Source organism: Penicillium oxalicum, chromosome II (genome assembly GCF_001723175.1).
Source record: "Penicillium oxalicum strain HP7-1 chromosome II, whole genome shotgun sequence".
Lineage (NCBI taxonomy): Eukaryota > Fungi > Ascomycota > Eurotiomycetes > Eurotiales > Aspergillaceae > Penicillium > Penicillium oxalicum.
Window position 1 is genome coordinate 3,924,180 of NC_064651.1, and position 21,268 is coordinate 3,945,447.

A 21,268-nucleotide genomic window follows, 5' to 3' on the forward strand; every position below is an offset into this window, starting at 1 on the left:
TGTGTGCACCTTGCCCGTTGACTTCGTGGTCAGCAAGGTGATTTGGGTAGGGGTCCCAAGTCCGTCCTGAACCAGGGCGGACGTTAAAGTTTCTTGAGGAGTTTGCGAAGTTGCTGTGCACCAGCTCTCGCGAGACCGTGTCACCCAAATTTCACCTTCAAGTGAGTTCTAACATCTTCTGTTCCTCACCTTCGTGGTTTTCCTTTCTTTCCCTCTTTTCTTGGTTTCCACAGCCTTGGCTTTGCTTAGTGGGGCACCTCTCTCAGGCCAAAAGACTCTGCATACCCCTCCATATCTCCGATTGGAAGGCCTTGTAGATCTGATGCTAAATCACAGTCTCATGACAGGAGGTTTCAACCTTTCCTTCCACCCACTGTGAGCATCATCATCACCACCAAGCTTCTGCGAAGTGATCACTACTTCGCTTCTCTGTTGCGAAGAATCGTTGGCGCCTTACTTTGGAGCTCCCCAGACGTGTCTAGAGGCTATGGTACGCACATTAGCTGATCACCTTGACAAAAGATCTGCGACAGACAAAATGCCCACGTCTACCATGTCGGACGATCTTTTGGTGGGTGACATTTTCACTCCCCAGGCCGACAACACGCAGCTCTCCTTCGCCAATGTTGCAGCGGATTTGGATGCTGCAGGAGGTCCATCGGGTGATGGCCAGCCATTGACACGCAATCTGGCCATTGGCGAAGTTGCAAAGGCAGGCAAGATGATGCACCCGCCAGCTTTCCATCCAGATTTGTTGTCGGGCAAGCAGCGGCGCAAAGCCAAAAAGAAGAAGCATGCTGCTTCGGCGGATCCTGCGCCCTCTACCGTTCGCGGATTTACCCCGCTGGCGTCTACTGATGAGGATTCGGACTTTTCTGCCACCAGCTCTCGCGCGCCTGAATCGCGCCCAGCAGAATCAATTGGTGGAGCAAGCCCCCGCGCGCAGCCAAATACAGCCCATGGAGTCAGTGCACTGAAGCTCCAGTTGGACTCGCTGAGCCTTTCTGGGAAGTCGAGTTCGAAGTTTCGAGCCTATTGCTCTGCCACTCCCAGCAATGCCAGTGTGTGCTCCGACAGTGACCAAACCGAGATTCTCACCAGCTACGAGGTGCCCCTTGAGCATGACTTTGTCAGTGCGGACGCTGCCCAGGAGGAGCCTTCTGCTAGCGCGAGCCCTGTTGCCGCCACCAATGGCTCAGATCTGAAGAGTCAGCTCTGTCGGAAGATGACTGCCGCGGACTTTGAGCCTTTGCTCTGTCTCGGCAAGGGATCCTTTGGAACCGTTTTGCTGGTTCGACATGTCCTGACTGGCAAACTCTATGCGCAAAAGCAGTTCAAGAAGGCTTCGATCACCGTTCACAAGAAGCTCGTGGAGCAGACCAAGACCGAGCGCATGGTCTTGGAAAGTGTCAGTCGTCATCCATTTGTCGTCAAGCTTTTCTACGCATTTCAGGATCACGAGAAACTGTACTTGATCCTGGAGTATGCTCAGGGCGGTGAGCTTTTCCATCATCTTGCCATGGAGCGTATGTTTGAAGAAGACGCTGCAGCCTTCTACATGGCTGAGATGGTCCTTGCCCTGGAGCACTTGCACCAGAACGTTGGTGTGCTGTACCGGGATCTCAAGCCCGAGAACTGTCTTCTGGACCACGAGGGTCACCTGCTTCTTACCGACTTTGGACTGAGCAAAATCGCGGTGAATGACGACGACCGATGCAATTCCTCCCTAGGAACCATTGATTACATGGCCCCTGAAGTGGTCCAGGGGAAGCCGTATGGCAAAGCATGCGACTGGTGGTCTTTGGGTGCACTCGGTTTTGATCTGTTGACCGGCTCGCCTCCTTTCCGCGCCAACAATCACGCCAAAATGCAAGAGAAGATCGTGAAGCAGAAACTCGTCTTGCCCTATTATCTCGGACCAGACGCCAAGGACCTGCTCACCCGACTTCTTCGCAAAGATCCCGCCAAGCGACTTGGCTACCACATGCCCAAGGACCTGCAAACAATCAAGAAGCACCGGTTCTTCCGCAAGATCGACTGGGCGGCTCTCGAGCGCCGGGAGCTCACCCCACCTATCCAGCCCGTGGTCACCGATCCTGCCCTGGCGGAGAATTTCTCGGCCGACTTCACTCAGGTTCCGCTCAGCCCAGCCGTCAACGGTGGATTTGACGACCTGTACGCCAAAGGTCAATCCTGCATGTCCACCAGTATCAAAGCTCATGCATCCGGCGATGGCGATCCCTTTGGCGGCTTCAGCTACGTCGCCTCGAGCAGCTTGTTTGATCATAGTGCAGGAATGATGACTGCAGGGTTTTAGATGATACGTCGCATGTGCCTAGGCGCAAGGCCAGCGTCTCCTTTCACTTGCTCGACCTTTTTCTGTTGTTTCATCCCGTTAGGATGAGTCATTCCCCTTCACGAGAAGCTTCTCGGTAATTCAGATGAAGAAGTTGCCAACCAGTTGAACTTGCATCTTTCATTGCCTGCCCTCTGTCTTGTGTATTGAATTTGGGTTTAATAGCATGCTCCGAGTCATCTTTCAGTTCTAGCGCTTGTTCAGTTTTCTTTTTTTTTCCTTGGCTCGCCTTTTATTCATCATCTAGTTCCTCTAGTTTACACACACATGTCTAATGCACAACAATACTAAGCACCATCCTTCTGAATCCGGGTTCATCACAAATATTTCATAGATAGTCGTTGATTAAAGATACATATTCAGTGAGTAAGAGAGCCCCAAATCAACGCGGCGCTCTGACAATTCGGCATACGTCATGAGAAAGAGGAAGCCCGCTGTCTTTGCGAGCGCTTATTCTCCAATCCTCACGATACTTATTTCCCGGCACGCGAGGAAGTCAGATAATTCAGATCTCGCCTTCTTCGCTTCCATCTCCCTCGTCGCTATTGACACCGTTGACTTTCGCCGTAGCGTGTGGCCCGGATTGTTCGGTATCGTGGGATCGCTGAATCGTGGGTGTGTCGCCTTTCTTATCATCTGATACTTCTCCTTCTTCGGCACTCGTTTCGTCTGGGTGGGGAGTCGGTTGAAGATTGTGAGCGGAGGGTGGTTGTTGTGGAGCAGAATTCTGGTCATGTTTGTCCCCGGGTGTTTGATCTGTGGCTTTGTTTTGTCGCAGGAGTTCTACCGCTCGGACTGGTATGCGCGGACGAGCCGGGACTGAGGGGGACGCAGTTGCAATGTTTGCAGGATGGGGAGAGATGGTGCGCTGACGCTTTGGTGAGCGGTCCCCGTTCAAGGAGGAAGGGTCTTGCGCTGGGGGAGTTGGTTGATTATGTTCGTTAAGGTGAGATTCGGGCTCTCGCGAGCGTTTACGCCCATTTGTAGCAGCCGAGCTGCTGGGCGTGTCGAGTCGTGGAGTAAGGATGGGATCGGCAAGAGGATTGTTGTTGAAGAGACGAGTTGGATCATTGGCATCCGCATCTGAGAAGGTAAAGTCCGGATAACCCTTGCTGAGATTCTGCTGTACACGCTCATAGATATTGACAATCAGCTTGCAAGCGCGGATAAGCTCGCCCACGTTGACGTCCAGTTGTTCCCACCATGGGCGACCCTCTGCGTCATCCGGGAATGCAACTTTGCAATGACGAGCCGCAGCGTACAGCGCGGCGGCGGCAATGACGCGTGGTTGGAACTGTAGACAGAGTACGGTGTAGGTAGAATCGTTCAAAAAGGCGTATGCGGAGTGCCGAAGGGGCCTGTTGTCGCCTACACCGAGAAAGAGAGAATAATCCCAAAGGATGCGATAGGGCGACTCGAGCTGAAGGTCGAAGCAGAGGAACTCCAACATCACACTCTCATTCTGTAAAATCAGATCACGCCACTTCCAGTAATCCTTGGACTGCTCGTCCACGACCAAGTCCGGCTGCTTCATGGCGACGCGGCAGCAAGCCACGACGAAGTCCTTCATGCGACGCATCGTTTCGTCGACCTTGAAGGCCACGAAAAGTGCCACGGCCGCGATGACCTTGGGATGCATGAGATCGGCGCCCATTTCCGGATATTGTCCCCGCAAGGAGTAGCGCATGAGGAAGCGATGCATGAGGACTGTTGCTGTCATGGATGTTTGCGGTGGCATCTTGAGCATCATGCTGACCTGCCATATGAACTCCACAGCACGATGTCGAATGTAATCCTCCTTCTCTCGGTCAATCTTGTCGGTGCGTGACGGCGTTCGCTCGAGCTCCTCATCCGTAAAGAGCCATTTTGACTGTGTCGCCGCAATCACTGGATTCGGCAATCCGGGGATGCGACGTTTTGAGGATGCTTGAGACCCGGAGGCTTCCATGTGGTCGTCTGAACGTACACGAGGGTTGGGTGCGAGATTTGGGTGCCTTTGAGAGTCTGTGGTGGTCGAGAACCCGACCGTTGTGTGAGAACAGAATTTGAGATCCGGTGAGGCTTGTCCCTGTCAAGGTCCGGCGCGCCCGCGCGCTCTTGCGGATTTGAGTCTCGATGGCTTCCAACCCCAGGCGATTTGGTCTAGTCGAGTAGACACGATCCGAGGCAACTCATCGCACAGTGGAGAACCAAATAAGATCCAAATCAACCGTTCTGCTGTTTTTCAGTGACCAAGAGTGACCGACCGTCCTATTTGCCGCACAGGCAAGATTTCCGAAGAGATGGTAGCTTGAATGCGTCCGACGAATGCGCCGAAGGTGAAAGCTACATCCTCGGGACGGATTAACCCCCGTCCGGGTGATAGTGCGATATTGGCTTTGATGGCTTAATGCACTGTCATGTCGATCATTACGATAGGTTCAGGACATCCTAACATACCGCTTTACAGGCCCAGTGTTTCAACAATTCGCCATCGACCAAGAATTGTTCATCTCAGTCGACATCTGCCCTCAAGCATGGTTTCATAGAAGAAGGTAGATACATTATCCCAGATCACCAGCGTACTTGGATATGCGAGCCTGGCTCTCCTATCAAATTTATCAGAGGGCATTTTCAACTAGTGTTTCTTCCGGATTCAAAGTAATCCCATGCATCTGCTCCCGCTACCTGACATTATGTTTTGATACAGCCTTGAAGTAAAAGAATCCTGGGTGACACCAACCTCTCTTCTTGCACATGGGAACTGCAGCGGATCTTGATTTCAAAGTTGAGAATTCACTGAAGAGAGATGTCATCTTTCTGAGAGGTAAAAAAAAAGAGAAAGATTAAAGAGCAATGTTTGGCATGAAGTGGTATCTTGAGCCGCGACTCCGAAAACGCCATGCTGGTAAATAATAAGACCCTCAATGAGCACAACCGGCTCTCCAATAAACCCTCGCCCTTACTCCTCCTCGCTCACTTCGCTTTCGTCGCTGCCTGCGGTCATGAAGTAGTTGCCCCCTCCGTACTGGTGACCGCGGGCTTCTTCTTCGCGTGCGCTGGCCTCAAAAGCGGCCTCCATCTCAGCGGCCAAGGCATCGTCATCATCCTCCAGGTCATCTCCAGTATCTGCGGGACCTGTCAAAGGGGGCTGGGTTTCCCGAGCTGGAGATGGTAGTCTGAATGACTCCATCTCTTCCTCGGATTCATGAGCCTCTTCATCATCGTTGGGCGTATTGTTGGAGGAAAAGAAAGATGGATTGACTTTGAAAGCCCGCCTAGGAGGTGGCGAGCCCATGTCGATGATCAACTCGCCATCGATGATGATGTTGGAACCTGGCGACTGGACTGACTGCTGCGAGCCGTTTGCTGTGCCAGCGTCTGATACCGACAATCGAGATTCTTCTTGTTCAGCCAGCGGTTCTCGGTTAGAAACCTGTTCCAGAGCCCGCTCGGCCGGCTTCTCCTGAACTGCTTTTGGCCTGGCAGGTGGTTTCTGCGCACGCTTGACTTCCCGCAGCGGATTCGCTGACGCCTTGGGGGCCTTTGGTTGTGGTGCTGGCTTCGCCACGGGTCGACTTGGTGGTAGGACAGGAGTATTTGCTTTGCTTGTGTTGGTTGGCTCTGGCGTAGAGTTCCGTGAAGCGGGCCTGGTGTCCTCTGCACCCTCCTTGGGTAAGAAATGCCGGAAATCATACGGGTTGCTCTCGTCGGCCGGTCCTTCGTCTTCAGTCACATTCCCTCCGTTGCGGTCCTCGCCTGATGTGCGGTCACCCTCTTGTGATATCCGTAGCTGTTCATATTGCTCCAAGACTTGTTTCTCCGTCTTCCCTGGCGCTGATCGCAAATTGAAGTTGAGCTTGGTTGAGACAGGTTCCAGCACAAACACCTTGCGTTCGGGATCAAAGACCAGAACTAGCGATTGATCGCCGGAAGGGTCTTCGCTACCCAAATATGAATATGTGAGGGTGTGGTCGGCATTCGAGGGCTTATCGGTGACGGACAAATCGTAGAGGTCTCGCGACTGAGAGGATCGAGTGATTGTTGATCGCTGCTGAGGTGTTGCAGACTTGGATTTGTAATTGTAGTTCACATTAATGAGCCGGTCTAGATTGGACTCATTGGCTAGTCGGTCACCCAGGACAATCGGATATTCAGCCTGCTTGGTCGGGTCAATCATGGTGGACATCGTGGGGGCGGCCAAGGCTCCGCGCGGGAAATAGACGGCGTCGAGCACTTGAAGGCTCGTGAAGTGCACTTGTAGGTGCGATAAGGTCGGACAAAGAACTGAGATCAAAGTCAACCAAGAGGTAGATTTGAGACCGGAGTGACGACAAGGAGAGCGGGTCACTGAAAGGTCTGAAAGACAGGGGAGAGGGAACACGGTAGTGGAGTGAGGATTATCGCAAGTATGGGGAAAGGCGGAGAAGCTGAGGTGGAAAGTAACGTACCTGCCGATGAGACACCGGAGCCAGTTCCCTTCAGAATCGCTCGGACTAGCAGTCCACCTACCAGCTCCTGGTGCGTGCTGATTTCCTATTTTCGCAGTTTACGGCTGAGCTAGATATTTTAAAGATGGTACCAAGTCTGCACTCACGTTACCACAAGGAAAGGCTCTAGCCCATGCTCTGATGATCGGAGTCAGTACCCCTCTGGGCCGGAAAGTAAGATCAGGCCTACAGACAAGTCCGCTAAGATAAACGGGTACGGCAGACACCCCTCTGAAAATTGACACGGGGCACCATGACAGCGAGAGATTGTGAGTCGCGGAGTTGTGCCCAAAGTAAGCAGAACTGATAATGTACACGGCCGCCCTTCAATCCCTCTCCAACGGAAACAAGAAAGGTCGAGACGAAGTCTCTAAAGATATTAGAGTATACAAGGCAGCATTAATTTACAGGCACCCGACTTGTGAGTTGTTCCAAACGGCCAGCCAAAGCCCGATGTTTTCGCATCACATCTTCCCATTCGTATGCGATGTCATCTTCCTCATCCAACTCGGTCAGAATCATACTGAAGTCACCTCCAAGTCGACCAAGGCTAGCGGCACAGTAAAGTAGTTGAGTCAACAAACTCTCCCGGGAGCTGCGATCCCGAACATTGGGGATATATGCACGCATCGTGTCTGTGAGTAATTGCACCAAGTGCATGGGGAAGGTTGCCAGGGCTGAAGGTAATTTCTGTAATGGATCGTGTATTTGGGCTGATTGATTCGCAGTTTTGGGAATGTCTAAGCCTCGGACATGGGGAACGCCTGACTCGACGTCTGATTGCTCGGAGCTAAAGATGTTCTTGTATAGTGAGACGATGGCGAAGCTTTGTTCTCGGAATATCTCAATGTATCGTTTGAGATAACGATCTGTCTGTTGCCCGTCGGAATAACTCTCAGTGGTGTTCTTGCTATTTGTTCTGCGCTGCGTTTCCTGGTCGGCAAGCTCTCGTAGGGGATCCAAGGCTTCAAGTGTGGAGACGAGATGTGCCAGGCGACAGATCAGAAAGATGGCCCCGAGCGCTCCTTCTTCAGCGCCAGCGCTCCCTGCCTTTCGCAGGTTCTCCAGGTCTGGTGCGACTCGCCGAAGCCATCCTACAGTCCGCATACCAGCTGCTAGCCGTAGGTTCGGGGCTCGGAGGCCTGCGATCAAGTTGGTCGTCATCTCTTTCATGGCGTCCTCTGCCTGCGACGCCACATCCTGGACTAATGGCGACTCCGGATATAAAGTTTGTAGGCGCTTGATATGTGCGTACAAGTCGAGAGCTGAGGAATATGTAGTGGAGGCCACTCCTGCGCCCGAGTTTGCAGAGGCCGCAGACACTGCAGTGGATAAAAGGGACGGTAGTTCAAGTATGTCGGATAACCGGTCAACGTTGCGAGCTAGTTGCATAGCTTTCTTTCTCCGTTCAAGTGCGGCATTATCGGTGGTTTTGCTATATTTTGTGGAAAACCTGACGGCTTCTTCGTCAAGCTTGGGAACCGCATCCCGCAGCTGATGTGCCTCTTGTTTCAATTGCGGTATCGATGAGCTTAGAGTGGACAGGTGATCGGCTGAAGCGACGAAGGACCGGTGAGAGCGATTCGACAGCGCCTGAAGAGAAAGGAGGGATGAATGAGAGGACTGTGCTAGTGATTGCGGTTCGGTGGTTTGCAGTGCATCCAAGGACAGAGTCGGTAAACGGTTCAGATACTTTCTAGTCGTGCTGTCCGATAGCTGAGCGCCATTCAGATTCGGAGCCAACAGCTCCAGTAAAGAGTCAGCCATGGTCGACTGGTCTGAAACCCCAGGGACTGGCTAGTTGAGCTCACAGGACTGAACCCGCGCGGAGAAGAGCAGCGGGAATGGTAGTGGAGAAAGAGTGATAAGGGAGTACGGTGGCCTGTGCGGCCAATTTGCGCATCTCCGCAGTGTTTCTCCACGACAAAGTCGTGTCTTATCCTTTCTTACTCTTGCCTCTTCATCTTTACTCCATTTGAAAAATGCCCGAGGCCTTTTATTGAAGAGCTTTAAATCCTCGACCCGGGTGGACTGGAAGTGGAAATTATAGTCAGACCCTTTTCTTGTCTATCTCTTCTACCCCCTCCCTCCTCCTCCCCCCCACATCTCACTCTAGCGGCCGAATCCCACGTGCACTTCTAGCCATGGGAAAACCACGGGTGAGTCTGTCCAAGTTTTCATAGGCGACTGATCTTGGATCTCAAACTGATCAAACCTTGTCTTGATAGATGATTATTCTCGTTCGCCATGCACAGTCCGAAGGAAACAAGAACCGCGACATCCATCAAACAACTCCAGACCACCGGGTGAAGCTTACCCCCGAAGGTCATCGACAAGCTCAAGAAGCAGGTCGCCGCCTGCGAAACCTTCTTCGCCCCGATGATACCCTTCATTTCTTCACATCTCCGTACCGGCGGACAAGAGAGACGGCTGAAGGTATCCTGCAATCGTTAACCTCCGACGACCCATCGCCCTCTCCATTTCCAAGACAAGGGATCAAAGTCTACGAGGAACCTCGACTTCGAGAACAAGACTTTGGCAATTTTCAGCCCTGCTCGACTGAAATGGAACGTATGTGGATGGAACGAGCAGATTATGGCCATTTTTTCTACCGAATACCCAACGGCGAATCTGCCGCCGATGCGTATGACCGTGTCAGCGGGTTCAACGAGTCTCTATGGCGACTTTTCGGTGAGGAAGATTTTGCTAGTGTATGTGTCCTCGTCACACATGGTCTCATGACCCGGGTCTTCCTTATGAAATGGTACCACTGGAGCGTGGAATACTTTGAGGATCTTCGAAACATCAACCACTGCGAGTTTGTGATTATGACTCTCAATCCGGACAATGGCAAATACACCCTTGAAAATAAACTGCGCACATGGTCCGACCTACGTCAGGAGAGAGAACGGGAGGCACAGCAGGAGCGGGAGAAGAACGGGCAACAACTTACTCGTCAGAGCTCTTCAAGCCATGTCCCGATTCGTCGAAAATGGGGAGGCTGCCCGGATGGATGCACCCACGGAATGAGCGGGGATGTCCAAAAATCACTTCGTGCGCAGCTGATGGAATCAATGCATCGAAGTGCTGGACATGTTCGGGGCAGCAGTGATACATATCCTGATCAACCTTCACCGCTCAAGCAGTCGGCCTCGATGGCTGATAGCATAGAAGGATCCTTTCCCTTCCCAAACGATAAAAGTATAGCCGCTCTACATGAACCTGCCAACAGGTCCCATCAGACCAGTCCTTCTGCTGAAGAGGTCGATGGAACCGACCGTCAGAGGTCAGACCCCAGTGTCGGTACTCGCAAGCGTCCTGTCCGGCCAAGTCTGGGTCTTCATCGGGACAGTGAGGACCATCTCCTTCATCCTCCGGTCTCAGCTTCTGCAACAGCAAATCTGAAGCTAGCGCTGCTCCATCTCGGAGGACGGGATGGAGGTGGTTCTTTGAGCGGTGCAAATAGTCTTGCCCCATCCGAGGATGAAGGTGACCATAACGACGACGCTTCGAAAAATCACCCTCACCATCATCACCACCATCACCATCACCACGTCCACAAGAATACCAAAAGCACTGAAGATTCCGCTCCCCATAAAACGATTTTGCATCTCCAAAAGAATATCTCAACCCATCCAGTCTCTCTGTCCCACCCTTCCCAGGACGCCGAGGATGATGGTGACGATGAGCTGAGCTTACATCAGATAAAGGCTTCAAGAAAACGCACGCAGCATGCTCAAAGCCAGATGCAGTCCCACAATCCTACTCTCCCGGATGCTGGAACCCACCCCCACGGGACAAATTCATCATCCACCGCGCGAAATGCCCAATGCCCTCGGGCAAACACGCTCGGTGATGGCGACGACGAGACCTCAGACTCAAACGCACAAAGTTCCCATATCGTCGAGACCTCCGTATCCCTGACCGACCAGAGTCAGACAATGGATTCTGCGAGTGGATCAGATGCGCTGGAGGCGCAGCGGCGGGAGGATCAGAGTATCCAGGGAAGTGTGTACTGAGTGAAAAAGAGGAATGCCGACGCTGTGGAATTTCAACCGCGAGCCAGACAATGATGGCGATTACGAGGAAAGAGGAGGGAACGCTTCAGAAAGATACATGATAATTGCTTGATGTTTTAACTAGACATAGGTAGCCATCACTACTTATACGATTGCACGAAATACGACTACCTGGGAGAAGATGATTTCCATCCAATATATTGGTCACTCACCATTCAGGGCATGAACTTCCATTAGCCAAAGCCTTACACCTCCAAGTAAAAATGGTCGTCACTGGTCAAGTTACTGCTGACCCTCAAAAAGTGCTTCCACAGGTTGGCGAAAACATCTGTTCCGAGGCACCGGCCTACGTGAGTACCTACCTACTTTCACTGCCTCGATTTCGAGGAGACAGGTCGGGGAGGTCACTGGGCAAGACCAAAGAAGACGTGGTATTAGGTAGCTCCCAATCGCATTTTCACCAACCACAAAAAAGGTAATGAAAAAATGTCTACAACGTTACGAATTCGAAATGAAGTGGAATGTTTGGGGAGCCCAAGCACAGCCAGCTTCAACCCACTTGGATAGAGCTAGCAGGTGCGGCATTAGCTTAGTATTGTGGACTGGTCCTACTCGATCATGACGATGGGACAGAGGACGATATCAAAGCTGACAGGGCATATCGACCAAGGGCAAAGAGGCCTTCTTCGCCCTACGACGGAATTCTGCTCCGCGTCAATCAGCCTCAAGCCAAGGCGAAAGAATTGTGCTGGAAGATTGGCCTCCCAGACAAGGATCGAAGGAGAACTGGAAAATGATGGAGTATATCCGTCGAAACGATTTCATACAGGTGGACTCAACATGTTGATTGCAGAGTGGGGAATCAAAGATAATGAATGCAGTCGAAAAAAAACCGGCATGATGAGAAGGATAAGAGGGAAATGATATTTCAAAGCATGTTTTTGGTAGATTCATGGTTGAATGAGACGCAAAAAAGGTGGCATCAAGAATGAGAATGAAGTTGGTGGAAACGTTGGATGAGTGAAGAGGAAGATTAACGCCAGAGTCACGCGTGCCGGTCCACGGTGTGGCAATTCGAGTGTGGAGACATGTCGGAAGATGCCCTTGACGGAGATGCACAATCGAATGCAGATGGTGTATCACAGAGCAGAAAAGAAAATAACAATCGGACAATCCAGATGAAAACAATAATCTATAGACATCCACCGCAATGGCGAGTGAACGGGGATCGAGGAAACAAGAACCAATTCGAGGGAACAAAAGCCGAATATGAAAACCGAGTGACGTGGGTAATAAAAAAAGCGAATTTTAGGGAATCGTGATCGTCGTGACTGCGGTCCCGGCGTGATCCGATCTCCGTTTAAAGAGATGGATGCCACGACACTGAAATGGCTTCAACCGTGTGTGAAGTCGATTCAACGCGTAAAGCAGGCCGGGACGTGCCAAAATCGCCGCGGGCAGCGTGTTTTCCACTTTTTTTTGGGAAGATTTTGGGAAAGTTTGTTGCGCTAAGTCGGACGAGTAAAAAGAAAAATCGGACGGAAAAGATGACAAGCTCGTGGAACATGTGTACTTTTTCAAACACCCGGACCGAGTCGCCCAGTCTTGGGTCTCGGAGAGTGAAAGACGGGTCGCGAGGATGTAAAAATATAAGCGAGAAAGCACATGGCAAAGATGGCGTAAATGTCGAATCGAAGATGAGTGCGAAGAAATAAAACGGTATCATCGTGTCGAAGCGTTGCACGAAATTGGACAAAACGAAGAAGAGACTGTGCCGAGAGGATGGACTCCTAGACAATCCGGGACTTCCGCCCGGATCAGGAGACTTCTCGGTAATCAACGAAGAAGATGCACCACAAGTCACATAGGGTTGATCAGACCAGGCGAAATGTTCGGCGGACATATGAACACCTGGCGTGAGAAGAGGGTGTATCTCCTTGCATGATGCGATCAAGAAACTGAATAGAATCAGCGTAAAAAAAAGATGCAGGTGAGAAAGAAACAAGTAGAGCGACAAGTCAACACAGTCTTATCCGGCCACGACGGAGTGGAGAGGAGGAAAAGCGCTGTGAGGCATGTAAATCTCCATGTGCTTGGCACAGTACACACAGCCACAGGACGAGCCGTGACCGGTCCAGACACTTTGAGCAAAGGGCAATCCGTAGGCTGGAGTGTGGTGGTACGAGGGGGGTTGTGACCGTGGCGCAGATTGAGGGAGATACCGCGGAGGTGGCGGGATCCAGGCCCCTTGTGAGTAGGGTGGCGGTGGGTTCGCGAAGCCCCAAGGGCCAGCGGGGTAGTAGTCCGGGGTGTTAGGGCCACTGTGGGGAGCAGAAGGCGGCGAGTACTCAGAGGCAGCAGGGTTGAGCCACGAGCTCTCGGTGTGCGAGCCGCGTTGGTACTGCGGCGGGATGGGTCCCTCGGGAGACATGAGCGGTTTCACAACGGTCTGGTGATGCCGGGCGACGTTCGTGTCCAAGGGCGCGAGGGTCTGGCGAGAAGACTCGTGGGCCCTCGCGTTGGCCTTGGCACTCCAGCTATCCCAGTGACGACGCCAAGAGGCGAAGCCATCCTGCTGGTCATAGATGCGGTCGTGGATCTTCCAGTCAAAGGCAAACAGCCACTCCAGCTCCATCTTGTTGAGCTCGGCCACGGGGATGTTGCTCACCTCCGCCCACGACTTGTTCTGGAACGTGTTATCGTCCAAGAACTTGCTCCCCAGCAGCAGTCCGACCGTCAACATACGGTAGATCTGGCCACTGCTGCATTGGAACGTTCGCTGGGCGGACAGGATGCGCATGCGACATGACATGTAGAACAGACCCAACAGGATGGTAGAACTGGGCAGGCGAGTCGACGAGAGGATCTGGTAGACGTATTTCCGGAACTGCGGAGGGACGGAAGTTCCTGGGGAAATGCTTCGCGCGAAGTCAATATCTGAAAGGGTGATCTGGGTGTTGTACAAATCATACATTCCCTGAGTCATTTCTGCGACAAAATCGGACATCCGATCCATCTCGTAATCCAGGTGGGCAGCAACGCCTCCAGTAGCTTTTTCCTCCTTGCGGGATTGTTGCTGGTGCTGGTGCTGGTGCTGTTGCTGATGGTGATGAGACTGGTGCTGCTGAGTCGAAGCCATCTCGTGACGCCGGTACTGCGGGGGAATGGCACTGTCCATGGGCGGCAGGCGCATATTGGCGCGAATGGGGGGCAACGAGGCTGCGGTCGGGCCATATGCGGATTGCTGGTGACCCATGGAGTGCACATCCCGGATACCGTGCATTGTGTGTCCTGAACCCGGGTACACATTCATCGCGTGTGACTTCGAGTAGACCAGAGATTGAGAATACTGTTCAATGAACTCAGAGCCGCTCTGGTGGTAGCGAGGGGGAAACGCGGTGTGACCAACCGGATAAAACGTGGGTTCATCCAGACGACCACCAGTGTTGACATGAGGAGGCGTGGGCGGGAGGCCGTGGCCTGCGGCCAAGAAAGACGGCATCTCGTGAGGGAGAGGGGAAGCGAGAATTCCAGTTCAGGGTGGGAAGGGCAGACTGAGTCCTACACGTCTCTTGGGAGTCAGCATGACGCGCTTCACCTCGATGAGTAGCCCACAGATGGCCACTGGTAGTGGATGCTGTGTGGAAACCCGACGCGACACAGGGGAATAGGGGGGAGGGTCAACACACGCACCGTCTACGTCTTCACCAGGTCCTGACCCTGGAAGTGGGAGCGAAGAGAGAAGAGCGGTTGCTCCGGGAGCGTGACGCTCTAGTATCGATTTGGGAGAGACCTCTAGTTGAATGACATTGAAGGAGGCTCTTCAGTCAAATCAAGACGGAGATCAACAAAGCAAGTTTAACAAGGAATGTGGAATTGCGGTCGAAGAAAACGAAGCCTTTGAGGGCGTTTGTGTCTTTGCCTTTTTTTGGTTTTGAGGGGGGGGGAAGCGAACGCTAGCGAAGTGTCCGACAGAGGATCGTTGAGCAAGATCTCGAAATTGGGTGGAGCGACCACACAATAGCCCACAGAGATAACTGTAGTCACACGCGTTCTCGGTCGACAAGCATATATAAGCGGACACCGGACAGACGAGTTTGTCGAGCTTCAATGGGGAGGGGCGAGTGCGAATCACAGAGAAGGCACGACCAACTCCAGTATAGAGAACAGGAGATCACCAGGGTCAAAAAGAAAAGAAGTCAGAATTCCCTCACCCTGAGGCAAACCTCACGACTGAAGGTTCGCAACGATACTTAGTGAAAAGCTCGTTGACAGAGGGAAGGGGAGTGGTTCGATAGGAGAGGGATGGGAGAAGGAAATAGGTTGCGAGGTAGGGAAGGAGAGAGTTGGAGAGAGTGAGCGGTGGGAGAGAGAAAGGGTGGAAGAGTGACCGAGAGGAAGCGGGAGAGAGGGTTTGTCCACTTTGGGACTTTGGGGGGGTGTGGGACTCGGCGGTCCCTTTGGGGTCCTTGACTTTCTCTTTTGGACGCTGTGACTGTGTGACTTTCTACCGTTACTGAAACTAATGACTATCAGCGCTCAGTGTGGGTGTGTGGGTGTGTGGGTGTGTGGGTGCTCTTAGGGGTAGCCTGACCAATACGTAACACCGATACCATACTTTCCTCTTTTTTTCCCCCAATTTTCCCTGCGTTCCGTTGGCCTCGACTCACCTATCGAACGTTGGGCGGTGAATTTTCTCTGCGGGTCCATGGGCGAGTGGCGGTTCATGAGTTTTTTTTTTCCCTTTCTTTTTGGGTGGCTCATTTCCCATTTCACTCCAAGTTCAAGTTGTACTGTATTAGTTCATAGGTGTGTACATTTGAGGAAACAAGAACGTGTACATCGAGACATGCATAGGACTGCCTCACCAGGGACTCAAGGAGCTCTAGACACCGGAGGAGACCCGTATACTACTCCAACCTCAGTTATGACTCTTTGCATTCAACATGAGAAAAAAAAAGTCTTCATGATTTCCTCGTCACCGGCAGCCAGTACTGTCTGGGTGTCCAGTCGGAACCATGGCCTCTCACGGGACACCATCCTTCGTCAGGCGGGTGGAATAGGACTGATTCGCAACCATTCAGACTATAATTTGGGAAGAACCCGCCTTTGACGGTCTGAATTTTTTTTTTTTCACAGAGACCAGTCTCTCACAAGAACATGGCCTGAAGTGAGCAAGTTCAATTGCTCACGTCTATTCTCTTGTAAATGATATAAAATTGGACTGTGCGATACATCAGTAAATCAGGGTCGCCATGTACCGTACCAGTCGGTAGGAGTATGCGCAGGCGACCGTGCAGATTATGTAAAGGACAGAAACAGCCTGCCTCTTCTGGAGATTTAAGGTCCTGTTGACCTTTGTACTCAACCAGTCATACGGGCAGTGTTGCAGTGGGTAACTTGTTCCGTATACCGTATAAAGGAAGTATGGTATCGACACATTCCAGTACATGCACAGTTGCATACACTCCTACACCATCAGCGTCCAGCAACCGCGAGGAAGCCCCCCCCAAATCGAATTTTAGATCAGTCTCGACCAAATCCCAAGGGCAAAATGACATCCATATACGTAGGTCCCTGATCAGACAAATTGTCAGCAGAGCAACCGATCCCTCTCCTGTCGTCCAGTCATGGAACCAGGCTCCAGTCCCGCCCACGTTCACCCGTCTGGAATGTCCTCGTGACTGAACACAAGCCGAGGACAAGGTGGTATGGGATCAGGATGCGGTCCAGGCATCTCGATGCAATGGGGCAAAAAGCATTCGGTGGAACAATCGAGGAAAGTGACGGGGCCATGACTACCATGCAGGGTCAAAGAGACCAGAGTCGAAGTCAAACAACCCCCCTGTCGATAGCCCCGTGAGCCACTCTGGCAAAATGACATATGTACTTTCGATCCCACCGCGTGCGGGAGGGAGGTGAAGTACTTGTCCAACCACCTGGCGGGAGCGGAAGTCATGAACGGGTGGCCATGGCCACAGGAGGTCGCGGGCAAACGGCCTACTCGGCCACTGATACAACTACTGTGTATGTGCTCTGTTCAATGACATCTGTGTTGAGAAATTCCTTTGTGGTCTTCACCCCCGCAGATCCTCCGTCAGTTGCCTCTTCCCAGTCAAAGTGACTATCCCCTAGGGTCATCGGAGGGTCGAAAAGCTGGTGATGCAACGCCTGTGTCACTGAGGCCAATTAGCGCCAGAGAAGTCGACTGAAGAGGGTGGGTAAAAACCACCCCAAAATCGTAATAATGCTAGAAATTCTAAAAAAAGCCCCGGGGGACTGTCCCCTTTTAGGAGCCGAAACGCAGAAACAGAAGAAAAAACTGAAAAAAAAAAGAGGGAATACGGATAAGCGGACACTGCGCTCGTGCAGTTCCGCCGGTGAGCTCTTTTTTGACTAAGCCATGCGCTGGCACTACCGACCGGTTGACGGGACAATTGGGCGCTGAAGTCGGTGGTCGTATGGTGGTACATGCTGTTACAGGGCTGGACAGCTGGACAGTTGGACAGACGGACAGATGGAAAACAGTCGTACCGTATGGCTCTGATTGGCGGAGATCTAGAAATTCAATGCGAGTCTCTGCAAGCTCAACGGCAGTCTCTGGCGAGGGATTCAGCTCACATCAATTGCACGGTTGAATCGCAGTGACCCAGCTTCCCCTCCGTCCCTTGAGGTCTTTATCGAGTAGCGGGAGTACCAACACCCCTTCTCCAGGACGTACCTAGAAGAGGAATTTTTGAAGAAGAGATGGCTACCATTTCATGATCCATCATCATCAATCCATCTACAAGCATCCCATGTTGCGTCAGATTCAACCAGAAAAAAAAATAAAAAATAAAAGAGGAACCTCATGAAGCCTTCACCGGACAAGATGACATAGACCTGTGATACTTATCCCGTCCCCAAGAATCTTTCGCGATATAAGCGATTCTACTGGCTATTCGAGCGGGAAATCTCAGCCTGTGCCTCTCTCTCTCTCTTCATCAATATCAGACACAAGGAACTCGAGCCCGTCATGTATCAAATAGTGCTATGACTATAGAAAACGCGTTCATTGCCCGGAATTGTGATTGAGGTCTATCGATCACCCAAGGGTCCTGTCAACAATGCATCGCACCAAAGCATCGCTCACAAGGAGAAGCAACAAATGGTTACGTTGCCCGCCATCCCCAGCTATCCGGGCTATCACCCCGTACAACCAAGCAAGGGCTGCTGCATGGCCGACCGTCACTGGCCTCTTAAAGCTAGTAGGTGATTGATGGATGATCCAACTTCCTCACTACCTAGTAGCCAGCTTCTGGCACTAATGCCTATTCCCCTTTCCCTCCCTCCATCCTAGGGTCGACCCTATGACGAAGTATGGTTGGTTTCTTGGGATTCTCGGAGATTCAAAGCACAAGGCAAACGCCCCCAAGCCCCAGTGAGTCATTGAGTCTGGAAAGGAGCGGGAATTCTTTCTTTCTGCAGGTCGCATAGCGTCATGCTGCATGCCCAGGACAGCCTAGGGGCTAGTCTTGCAGAGTTGACGGGAGTAGAGACTAGTCGGGCGACTGAAGAGTGTTGCCGCAGCAGTGTCGGATGAAAAAAGAAAGAAAGAAAGAAAGAAAGAAAGAACGAACGAACGATGTCGTCCTGCCGTGCTAACCTGCAAACCAGTAGAGACTAGAAAAGTCTGGAGAACGGAGGGGGGATAACATGATATAGTTCTGGAGACTTGTCTGGGATAGCCTACCTATAGTCTGTGCTTAACATTAAAGCAAGCCTCGGATCGAGGGAGGATGGAGCAGCTGCCCGCAGAAAGGAACAGACAGTAAAGACCAACCTTATCCATTCATACTGAAGAATCGACGTTCGGGTGTGTCTTCAGTCTTGGAGTGGACAAGTGGAATGGACCCGACCTGTACATTGTAGAGGTGGTCCAAAGCGTGCGTGATTTTTTTTTTTGGCTTGGAGAGTGAACCGATAAAACGAGTGATGGAGACGATACATTCTTGCAATGCGAATCAGATCTGATTTTCTACACCATCATATGCAAGGGAACATATATTGAAGGTCAACAACCTAAGCATGGCCCGAGGATCGCTCTCTACGCTACTCCGGTATACATCTACCTACCACGGACGCTTCGATTCAATGACTCCTCTCGCGGGCTCAGTAATACTTTCGGGTCATCGCTTCTCACAAAGTCAAGATCACATATCGCACTCACACATAGCTACTATCAATGCTATTAGAAGTGATAGCATCTAGCTCCCTGCCAAGGTCAACTGTTCCATCCCTTCAACATCCAGAATCTACCTCGTCCCATCCAAATATCCTCAGAACGAAAACCAGTCGGATCACTTGACTACGCTACCACCCCGACCCTGACTTTGACGCCTTGACACCAATTTCCGAGCAGCCATCGAGTCAGATCGACCAACCTCATGACTCAAGATCGCCTCAGTTCTCTTTCTCTTACTCTTACCTGCTTTACCTGCTATTCCGCCTACCCCCGCAATCCATCAATCATCCCCCCCTCCCATCTCTGCCCAACCAGTGGAGCAAAACGAGCCACCTGCTTCAAGAAACACCACCGGCTAGTTTCGGCCCAACTTGCAAACTTTAATTTATGCCGCCCCCTACTTGTCCTGACAGGATTCCATCTCCGACTGACGTTCACAGTTCATGTTTATACACCAAAAACTCAGACTGCTCAAGTCTCCCGAGAGGGGCTCCCTCCTCATCTCGGCTTGAGACTCCAGACACACGAGGGATTCCATCTACTCAAAACGAAGGAGTAAACCACCAAGTACGAGCTAGTAAGTAACGAAGGACTCAGGAAGAGGTCCCTAAACTAGTAACTCCACTGCAGCTGGCAGCCCTAAATCCTGCGCGAGCCCAGTTCGGGCGGTTTTTAGACTTTCTTCCATTCTGACCAGCCCCCCTCCCCTCCCCCTGTGGCTCTCTTCCATTCCCCCGCCAACCTCGGCCGTAGGCGTTAGTCCGGGCGCGTACACTTAGTTTCCTACCGTTATCTTCCTAGTATCTACTCCCTGGGTAACTCACCTCTAGCATACGAATATGTAGTACATATTATGTACATTTTGTAAGGGAATGTCAATGTTGCTATCCACTTTGCCGCGTGATGGAGAGGGTTTCCCGGGCATCGATATTGATCCAAGGTGCACGGCGCAGCAGCGGCTAGTGCGAGAGTATATAGGTCCATACTTCCACTTACAGTGAGATTCTTCGAGAAGAACCCAAGGTGGATAGGTACCAGGGGAGAAAAAAAAATAAAGGACGGAGCATATGTACACCAGTAACGAAAATCTACTACATAGAATCTTATATGATGTGATGCGCGCGGCGGGAACACATATGCCAATTGGACACAGTTCTCTAGGTGTTACCTGGTATAGGGAGTACTCTCCAGTACTACCTACCCGGTCGAATGTAGGTAGTAGTATGCCCAAATTGAAGATGAGTTTCTTGAAGAATGTGGGACAAATCGCCCTAGGCTCTACTACCATTCCGTGACCAATTGTATCCATTTTCTTGAATCTATCGCCTACGACAGTGATATCCTACACGTATTTGAAAATTGGCGGAATCAGGACAGATACTCCAATTTGAAGCACATTGTTGGTTCTTTTTTTTTTTTTTTTTTTTTTTAAAGCGTGACCCTACCTTCTGGACCCAGTTGATCGCTGACAGTCTACCAGGTCTACACTAACTGGAACAGCCAAGGGGATAGGTGGTACGGTACATCCATCTATCCATACTCTCCTCCACAGGAGACAAATACCTACGGTTGCAAAGACTCCTTCCCGGGAAGATGGTGTGTGATTTCTATGGGCATCTAGCTTTTTTTTTTTGTTTTTCTCCAGAGACCAGACCGCCGGCTAGAGAGTCGGTAGGGGTAAGGATGGAGACGGAGATCTATCGGGCTACCTCACTTCACAAAAATCATTGCAAAGGAAGGGCCAAAGAGCACCGAAGAGAGAAAAAAACAACAATTCACCATTGGTGTGGCGACAACAGCCTTCCCAATGACCAACTCACTCCATCCATGACTTGCCACTGATGAAGCGTGCCATGGTGACCCCCGAGCCCCGGTTCAACCGGCATGGGGGAAAGAAAAAGATGGTCAGGTCAGGCTTGATCACGGGCCAATAGTCAACACCGCGGGGGGGAATGGGAGTATGTGAAGAGTCAAAATCCAGAAATCGGCCCAGGCATGTGCCGGCCAGAACAGAGGGATATCATTATGATTCAACAAATCAGAGACACGCAAATGATGGGAGGGGAAAAGAATGATAAAGAAAGGGGAGGGGGAAAGGAAAAGGGCATAGACTCGTAGACTCGGTGAAATCGTCAAGGGGGAGGCTGCCAGGAGAGAGACGGAAGATTCTGGTCCAACTGAGGGTCAGTCCCTTCCGACC

The 21,268-nt window shown here is 51.6% G+C and overlaps 6 protein-coding genes across 6 annotated transcripts; 2 read left to right on the forward strand and 4 right to left on the reverse strand.

Annotated features, from left to right (window-relative positions):
- Positions 1–538: 538 nt before the first annotated feature.
- Positions 539–2,317, forward strand: POX_b03231 (Serine/threonine-protein kinase psk1; the record flags this gene model as incomplete). The annotated part of the gene is made up of 1 exon (XM_050112132.1): positions 539–2,317. The coding sequence occupies one exon, from the start codon at positions 539–541 to the stop codon at positions 2,315–2,317; it is 1,779 nt and encodes a 592-aa protein (XP_049972478.1).
- Positions 2,318–2,861: 544 nt separating this feature from the next.
- On the reverse strand, positions 2,862–4,304 carry POX_b03232 (uncharacterized protein; the record flags this gene model as incomplete). The annotated part of the gene is made up of 1 exon (XM_050112133.1): positions 2,862–4,304. One exon carries the CDS (start codon positions 4,302–4,304, stop codon positions 2,862–2,864), a length of 1,443 nt encoding a protein of 480 aa, XP_049972479.1.
- Positions 4,305–5,297: 993 nt separating this feature from the next.
- On the reverse strand, positions 5,298–6,524 carry POX_b03233 (uncharacterized protein; the record flags this gene model as incomplete). Its single annotated transcript, XM_050112134.1, has 1 exon — positions 5,298–6,524. The coding sequence occupies one exon, from the start codon at positions 6,522–6,524 to the stop codon at positions 5,298–5,300; it is 1,227 nt and encodes a 408-aa protein (XP_049972480.1).
- Positions 6,525–7,224: 700 nt separating this feature from the next.
- POX_b03234 (uncharacterized protein) lies at positions 7,225–8,592 on the reverse strand (the record flags this gene model as incomplete). Its single annotated transcript, XM_050112135.1, has 1 exon — positions 7,225–8,592. One exon carries the CDS (start codon positions 8,590–8,592, stop codon positions 7,225–7,227), a length of 1,368 nt encoding a protein of 455 aa, XP_049972481.1.
- A 377-nt stretch (positions 8,593–8,969) lies between these two features.
- Positions 8,970–10,844, forward strand: POX_b03235 (uncharacterized protein; the record flags this gene model as incomplete). Its single annotated transcript, XM_050112136.1, has 2 exons — positions 8,970–8,984; positions 9,054–10,844. 2 exons carry the CDS (start codon positions 8,970–8,972, stop codon positions 10,842–10,844), a joined length of 1,806 nt encoding a protein of 601 aa, XP_049972482.1.
- Positions 10,845–12,873: 2,029 nt separating this feature from the next.
- Positions 12,874–14,346, reverse strand: POX_b03236 (uncharacterized protein; the record flags this gene model as incomplete). Its single annotated transcript, XM_050112137.1, has 1 exon — positions 12,874–14,346. The coding sequence occupies one exon, from the start codon at positions 14,344–14,346 to the stop codon at positions 12,874–12,876; it is 1,473 nt and encodes a 490-aa protein (XP_049972483.1).
- Between the last annotated feature and the right edge of the window lie 6,922 nt (positions 14,347–21,268).